The following is an 8906-nucleotide window of genomic DNA, read 5'->3' as shown; positions in this document are numbered from 1 at the left end:
GTTTAACACGAAAGAAAAGCTCAATTCCTCCAAGCAGGAGCTTCATCATCATTACTATCCATAACATATATATAACACTTGACCATATTCTTACTCAAACAAAAGCAAACTATCTTGTACTCTTGAATGGAAACATCATATACCAATGAATAGAAGTTCCTTGAACTTGAACTCGTTAGTGGCACATGAGGGATGGTGCTCATCTGGCCAGTGCTATGATTATAGACGCAGAGATTGCCATTATAAATAGATTTTTTAAGCATTATCAGCCTATCATAGGCATCTTCAATATCAAAATAATTGATCCAGAAATTGTCTAACATTTTAAGTAAAAAAATTTGAAGTGATGAATACTTGCTTAGATCTGTATACGAAGTTTGGATCATGAATCATTCTAAACCAACTTTTGCAAACCCTTTCACATTGGATAAGGCTTTCTGCTGACAATCTTGCTAATATCTCCGAGATGACATCTTGATCCAAAGGGCAGTGTTCATCTACTATGTGAGAATGTGATTCATTTTCCATGATCAACTTTACTATTGAAGTTTTCACTGCAAGTTAAAAGTTAAAAAAAAAATTACATGAGTAACAAAGAATGCTCTAATAAAAAAACTAAACACTAGTTCAAACCCTTTTATACACACCCTTACATACACTCAAATTGCACATAAATTGTGACTTCAAGTCAAGATTTGTATGCAGTTTGATTGCGTGTGTGAGAGTGAGAATGTGTGTAATAAAAACCATCTAACTATGGAAATGCCATTACCACTCGGTTATCACTTGAACCTCTAAGAAAGATATGAACCGGTCATTAATTAAGAACTATCCATTTGTAGGCTATAATGAACTCTACATTTTGACATAAAATTTTATGAAAAATTATTTAACTTAAAATAAATATAAGAGAAAATTAACAAGCTTAACAAATATGAGAACCATTTTCTTAGAAGATGGAAAATCTTTAGAATCCCAAAAGAACACTCCCACCAAAGTAAAACATTCTTATAGTGTAAATAACAAATGATCGAACGGAAGTATCCACACACACACACACACACACACACACACACACATATATATATATATATATATAATTTAAAGTAAAAGCAAAACAAACAAAACAAAATATTATATATATGTTTGGTTGAAAATTAATTACCAAGGGAGAGTTGTGTCTAGCACAGGAAAAATGATCTTGGAATCATAAATAATGAAGGGGGCTTTAAATCCTGGTAACGCCATTAAGTTATAAAATCCTTGGCCAGGAACAATCATTGACTCTTTTACTAATTTCCGATTCATCCCCATCACACACAAGACCATCCAAATTTTGATGGAGTTGTGTGTAACGGGGCGTTGAATTGGATGGAAAAATATGAAACAAATAGGATGCAATATGTATCATCATTAGACATATCAAGTGAGAAGCTTAGGGAAAGAATTAAGTTGCCATCCAAACCCAACATGTGCAACAAGGAAAGAATCAACTGCAAGTTATTGGCTTTCAATGGATTTCTTTGTTATGCTAATCCAAGCTCCAAGGATAGGTTTGATTTTTGGGTCTTGAGGGATTGGGTTAAACTTAAACCTATATGGATCAAGCAATATACATTAAGCCTTTCGTCAATGATCTGCAAGCCCAAAACTTTGAAGAGTTTCATTCAAGATAGTTTTTTACCTCTTGCAATATACCAAAATGTCAACTCTTGTTCGGTAGAAATCATGATACTAGTTTGCAGCAAGTTGTTTATATAGAGTGTGAAGAGTAAAGAGTTGAGGGCTGAAGAAGAAGGATTACTGGATTCAAGCTCTCTTCCTTGTTTTTCCAAGTTTACTCATCTTGTACCGGTGATTATAGCTCAGACCATTATAAGAAGATAAGAGACATTTGCTTTCAAGTTTAATTCAAATAAAGTAGATAGGATTAGGATTGCATTCTTAGTTTCAAAGTTGTGTTGCATTTACCATTAAATAAAAGTCCTATTTATGGTAAAATAGGAGGTTGATCTTGGTTGTCATGACTCACGAGGTTACATCTTTGTTAGTATTTAATATTTACTCTTTAACTATTTATATACATAAAATATATGAAAAACCCAAGAGGTCTCTCTTTCTTTTAGTAGATTGGTTGTCTCGAATAAACTAATTAAACTCAATTTATTATTTCTGTCGATAACTATATGTACTCATTTATGGTTTGTGGTAAAAAAAAAAATTCTTCAGATAGATGTGCGTAAAGATAAAGATTTGATTTTTAATTTTTTTTTCTTAGTTTAAATGACTTAATATAGTATGAAATGACTGTTTTTGTTCTTGTTTTTGGTTTTTTCATATATCAAAATAACTATATTTTTTTCATTTCAAATCTATAATATCACAATTTTTTTAATTGTTAGCAAAATCTTTAAAACTCAAATTATCACGTGTTGTTAAATTTAGTAACAATGCTTTGTAGAGTTTCTCTTTAAACTAGTGTAGAGAAAAATCATGTCCCTCTTTCTCTCCTCTCAGATTTAAAAACACCCACATAACTCTCTCGCCTCTCATCCTCTCTCAACCCAAAACCACAGCTTCTCACCTCTCCCTCAACTGCCACTGCTGCTATGCTTATTCCTGTATTCCGGTTCTTTGATGATTTATATGGATTTTGTACTTAGGTTTGATGAGTATGGGATCTAGATTTAAGATAAGTTTGATGAATTTGCAAACGGTTGCTGGGATTCAAGAGGAGATAATGAAGGAAGAGCTAAAGGTAGGAGAAGGGAGAGAATCAGATAGTAGAGATGAGCCAAAAAAAGTAAACATGTATCCAAATTCCAAAACCAAGAAAATTTAAGTGCAATGATACATTGATGCGTATGTACAAAAATATTTTAAGGGAGAAAAAGAAAATATTTAGAGAAGATAAAAGTAAAATCTAATTGATATAAATTTAGTATTTTACAGTAGAGTTTGTAACCTAATAAACTAATAAGATTAGGATCCATAATCACTCTAGGACTCCAATTACAAAATATGTTGTAACAATGAGTTACTATAACATACTCAAACACTAAGCTAACTAAAACACAAATATTGGAGTCCCAATTCGTTCCCATCTCCACTTAACAATGGTATAAATTGCACAATGCACCATGCACTAGCCATTAGACATTAGTACTATACATCAAGGTTTTTAGACCCGGACCGTTCATTGAACCGTAAAAGAGAGAGTTTCAAGGTTTTTGAGGTCGAATTGGGGTCGAACCGTGATGACGTCATAATTAATTTAATAATTATTTAAAAAATATATAAAAACATTAAATTAATAAAAAAATAGAAAAATTAACTAAAATAGTCTAATTTACTTTCAAAACAGCCAACACACATACACAAATGCATTCACAGGCTAAGAAAAAGGCAAGACTTAGTAAATTACTAGTTTGAAGTATCTATATATAATATATTCATCTTCATAGCCCTAGCTAGATCTCAAGAGAGTGGGCTTGCAATGAAATCTTCATCCAAGTACTTTCATGCACATGCATTACAGATATATCCAGATTCCAGCTCAGACATGCACGAGCTACAAAGCACTATTACTGCTTCTATTACAAAAGCACAAAAAGACCTTACTCTTACTAATTAACTATACTAACACAAAGGTAAAACATGCATAACTAATAATTAATTAAGCAACCATAGATAGAGTACTGGTACTAGTACTGCTTCAATTACCCAAATTCACACCCCAATGTAGTCCAAACTAGCCAATGTAGTCCATAAAACTTAAAAGTACAAAGTAAAAATGCATAAACAAGCCTCCAAGTTACAGTAAACAACTACACATTGTTTCTTACAAAAATACATAAAACTTATTTCTAAAAAACAATAATAAAACTTCAAACTTCAAGTTACACACTGTGTCTTACAAATAGACATCGAAATTATCTCTAAAATACAAAATAAAACTTCAAAGTTCAAACATAATTATTATGATCATAAATCATCAATGTCATGAAAGTTATCATGCTCGTCATCATTCCCTGGAAATCTAGGAGGAGGGCCAATAGGTTGTCCAAATGTTCCCAAATCAATTCCTTTAACCTCACTGCTATCATCTACAGATTCTACACACAATTTGAACAAAATAAAAAGAAAAATCATTATAATGTTTACACAAGTTTGAAAAAAATAAAAGAAAAATCACTATAGGTTATCAAATTGTTTACATATAAACTAACCTTCAATATTAGAAGAAGGCTCTACACTTGCTGGATATGCACCCTCTTCATAAATTGCATTCTCCAACTCTTCATAATTAAGATATGGGTCTTCCTCTTCCATAAATACCTAAAAATCAGTTTTGTCGATACTTGCATAATCAATGGGGTCAAAATTAAACTTTTTGTTGTAAAGCCTGCATCATAAAATGTCATGCTCATTATTGGAATTTGAACATAATTAGTAACTAACAATTACATTATATAAATGACTTCTTAATAATTAATATAATGACAAGATATAGCATTTAGTTACCTACGTCTCAATCGCAAGTTATGATTAACAAAAACAAGATCATTGAGCCTTTGATGCTCTAACCTATTTCTCCTCTTAGAATGTATTTGGTCAAATAAACTCCAACAACGCTCACATCCAAAAGAGGCGGAAGTTTGGCTAAGGATTCTAATTGCCAATTTTTGCAAGTTTGGAGCATCAGCACCCCACAACTTCCACCATTCATCTGATTTTCATAACACAACGTAATCTAATATTAATCAACATAAACAAACAAACTTTCAATTGAATAATCACTTCAGTTATTCTAACTATAGTGACAAAACTAACTTTCAACATGAACAAAAAAACTAAGATTTGTTTATAGTATTAAAGAAAGAGGCGGAAGTTTGGCTAAGGATTCTAATTGCCAATTTTTGCAAGTTTGGAGCATCAGCACCCCACAACTTCCACCATTCATCTGATTTTCATAACACAACGTAATCTAATATTAATCAACATAAACAAACAAACTTTCAATTGAATAATCACTTCAGTTATTCTAACTATAGTGACAAAACTAACTTTCAACATGAACAAAAAAACTAAGATTTGTTTATAGTATTAAAGTAAAATAATTACTTCTCACTTGGATGAGTGGTCTTGCTTGTTGACAATGCAAGATCTCTATCAAAGCTCCCAATACGGTCTAGAAAATATTGGGTTTCCTTAATTACCTTTTCTTGATCACCATCATATTTTGTCCCAATGTAGTCCAAAATAGCCATATTTACTAGGGATTTAACCAATATGCAGCAGCATGAAGATCTTTACGCAAATGTTTGTCCCAACGGTTTTTTATAATTGAGGTGTATGGCTTGTACAAGTGCTTCTTCATTCGGAAGATCTTCTTGATTCCCAACCGTGCTCTATGCATGCTCTTATACACATATGCTATTGCAGGCCTTTGATAAGAATCAACAATCCGTAACAAACGAAGGAGTGGCGATGAAATCTTGACAAGAACATTAATATTATCCCAAAAAGAATTATCCAAAATGATAGAAACTACTTCTTTTGTCTTTGACTCTCTTGCCAATCTATTGTCCACAAAGAACTTGCTAGTCACTAAGGCTTGCAAGTTATGCTTATGCACATGAAGGCTTCCAAATGAAAGGAAAGTAGTAGCAAATCTTGTTGCTCCTGCACGTACAATATCTGTCCAACCAGGTCTCTTCCTCAACCAAGCAATCAAAGCCACATGATTATAAATAAAAACTGTAACTTTGGTTGCACGATTTTTTAGTCTCTCCACATGAGGCATGTCTCCCATATCCTGCAACACAAGATTCAGGCAATGTGCTGCACAAGGAGACCAACTAATAGTTTTATACTTTTCACACAACAATTTACCAGCAGATACATAATTGAAAGCATTATCAGTAACCATGTGAACTATATTTTTGGACCAACCCATGTAACTACTTCATCAAACAATTTAAACAAGTTTTTGGTATTCTTCACAATATCTGAGGCATCAACTGATTTTAAAAATACCATTCCCCTAGGACAATAAACAAGGAAATTAATCAATGACCTATGTCTAGTATCTGTCCAACCATCAGCCATAAGTGTACATCCAACTTCTGCCCAATGCCTACGTTGTGACTTAACCAACAATTGAACCTCTTTCTTATTATCCCTCAACAAAGGGACCCGTACAGCATGATAAGATGGACCTTTGTAACCAGGACCAGCAACAACTACAACATCAATCATCATTTGATAGTACACTGAATTCACTACATTAAAAGGAATGCAATTGTCATACATAAACCTTGCAATAGCCATATTAGCTTGCCTCACCCTTTCTTTGCTTTGGAACACACTTTTAAGACCAGGTTGAGCTCCTGGGGTAGTTCTTGGAGCAAAGTAATTATCCACTAGCTTTGTACCATTTCTTTTACCTAAAACAAGTTTTTTAGGCAACCCACTACTAAATACTTCTTGAACATCTTCATCTTCTTGCATATCACTATTTGTGGAAGGCACACTAAACATTTCTTCTTGACGTTGTTTCTCAGCTTTTTTCTTCAACTCAAACTCCTTCAAATATTCCAACATTTGGCATCTCACATCATGAGGAACCTTTTTACACGATCCAATATCACCTTTTATCCCTTCAAGGTGTCGTTTCATCCTATTAATACCCCCACCTTTTTATGTTTGCCTACAATACACACATGTAAAAAATATTATGTCCCTTCTCATCTGCCTCAAGGCTAAAATGTTCCCAAGCCGGATCAACCTTCTCCCTTACTCTTGAGCTAGACTATACTACACTGGAATCAACTTCATGTGATGGAGTAGACCCGGTCTCTGTTTCCATTTTAATCTAAAAGACTAAACAACCAATCAAACACGCATAGAACCATCAATTTTTGAAATATAGATAGTCAAATAATCACAACTTCATACACATTAAAACACTACCAATCGTAAAAAAGAGTAAAGGCACTACAAATTAAAACATAACAACAAACTCTATCCACATAAATACACCAACTAATGTCAATCAATTCTATTCCAATTCATAAAATATAAATTGACATAAAAGAAAGAAGAATTAAAAAGGATAAAGCTTCCACAGATAAATCTCAGTAAGAAGAATCAACTCTATCAATTAATTCTCTCAAAATCTCAAAATCTATATTCAGAAAGTTCCTATAATGTTGTCAAAGCGTCCATAGATAAATCTCAGTAAGCTTACATACATATCCCTACAATTCCCTCTTATCTCCTTGTTATAAAGGACAGAATATGGATTTAATGATTCCAACATTCTTAAAGAGTACTCGAAAATACTACTTTCCCAGCTAACCAAAAATTTCATTGGAAAACCATTACTGACGAACTCAACTACTCAAGAGCTAAACCTTATCCTGCCATGACCAATTACTTTTGCAGAAGAAGATTAAGTCTTTGCATTTACTGAACAACTTAAATAGCATTGCCATTAAATAAATAAATAAAAAAGGATACTTCTCTCTATAATTGATCAAGCTGAATTCACACTAAAGTTCTCATAACAGAGATGAAAGTTTCAAAATTTAGTGCTGTTAAGAACCTTAAAAATCGAACAAACAAAAGCTGAACAGCTTAGACCAAAACAATGTAGTACTTTTTTTACTCCGAAATTTTAGCTAAACCAAACAAACACACACACACACACACATGTTTCACTCACTCCCACAGTGAACAGACAGACATAATTTCCTTTTCCTTTTTTTTTTTTTTGCTCTAACCATAAATTCTTAAATCCAATCACATTAAAAAACCAAGCACAATTTAAAGTAACAAAATTGAGTGTAAAAAAAAAAACCTTAAAAAACAATCAAAGTACTCACACAATCCAATCAAAATCTACAGCTTGGATCTAACACTCACCAAATAAAGTCAAACACAACCAAATCTAGTACCTCTAGAACACAACATAAAACAAAATATAAATTGACAAAAATTGATTATTGTACCAAATGACGGCGACGGCGATGAGGCAGAGAGTGAGCTGCGACGGCTGAGTTGCGATAAGCGTGAGAGAGAGGCAGAGAGTGAGCTGCGATCTTGGCTGAGCTACGATCTGGGATGAGTTGCGATGGCGACAAGGGAGAGAGGCAGAGACGAGAGAGTGAGGAAGAGACAGAGAGTGATTGAGAGAGTGAGGGTTTCATTTCAGGGTTATTCAATCGGAATGCCCCAAAGGACGCCGTATTAGGGGGGAAAAAAAAGGGACGGAACGACGCCATTTTAAGCTAAACCAAGGCAGCCCGTTTGAACCATGTGAACGGGTCACGGTTCATAGAACCAAACGGTTGGACCCCGGTCCGGATGGTTCCATACTTTTTTCGTATGAAACGGTTCTTCACCTTAAACGGACCGTAGATGTGAACAGTTCGAGGGTTTCCCAGTCCAACCGTATGGTTCGGTCCGGGTTTAAATTCCATGCTATACACCCTCTAGCCATGAAACCCTTCACTCTAATAATCTTCTTCGCCCTATTAACCGCTTATGGCTCTTACATTATTTCTCCTCCTTCGGCATCGCTGTCCCTTCTGCCACCATACTCGGTGGCGTATGAGTCTTGCAAGAGAAGCTATGCTCTGGAGCGTCATGCTCAGGAGTGCCTCACCACACTGATGAAAATCTCATCAACCAAAATTTTGAATTGCAAATTTGTCTGTCTTACAGGATTTGAACTTTAGTTTCTTACTTAAAGACAAATATTTTACTGCTTGAGCTATAAAATAATTTATAAGCATGTAGTGGGTGAAGTATCATGCATGCATGCAAGGACCTTCTTAACAAAATTCATATCAAGCAAAGCCAAAATATCACTCCTTGACTAATATTATTTGAACTGTGTT

The 8906-nt window shown here is 33.9% G+C and overlaps 1 protein-coding gene across 1 annotated transcript; it reads right to left on the bottom strand.

The window, feature by feature from the left end:
• Positions 1–5275: 5275 nt before the first annotated feature.
• On the bottom strand, positions 5276–6681 carry LOC136066252 (uncharacterized). The gene is made up of 2 exons (XM_065770290.1): positions 5956–6681; positions 5276–5818 (listed from the first exon to the last, which is right to left on the bottom strand). The coding sequence occupies exons 1-2, from the start codon at positions 6679–6681 to the stop codon at positions 5276–5278; spliced, it is 1269 nt and encodes a 422-aa protein (XP_065626362.1).
• Positions 6682–8906: the final 2225 nt, after the last annotated feature.

The sequence above is a fragment of the Quercus suber genome, unplaced genomic scaffold, assembly GCF_002906115.3.
Source record: "Quercus suber isolate HL8 unplaced genomic scaffold, Cork oak 2.0 scaffold_29, whole genome shotgun sequence".
Taxonomy (NCBI): domain Eukaryota; kingdom Viridiplantae; phylum Streptophyta; class Magnoliopsida; order Fagales; family Fagaceae; genus Quercus; species Quercus suber.
Note: the sequence above shows the minus strand (reverse complement) of the source record. Positions and strands in the feature narration are given on the sequence as shown.

Bases quoted from the DNA above. Each gene is read 5' to 3' on its own strand.
- LOC136066252 (XM_065770290.1), bottom strand. From the start codon at position 6,681: ATGAAACGACACCTTGAAGGGATAAAAGGTGATATTGGATCGTGTAAA. The intron at 5,819-5,955 runs GTTGGTCCAAAA...CTTGTGTTGCAG, and splicing joins TTGATGAAGTAGTTACATGG to GATATGGGAGACATGCCTCA.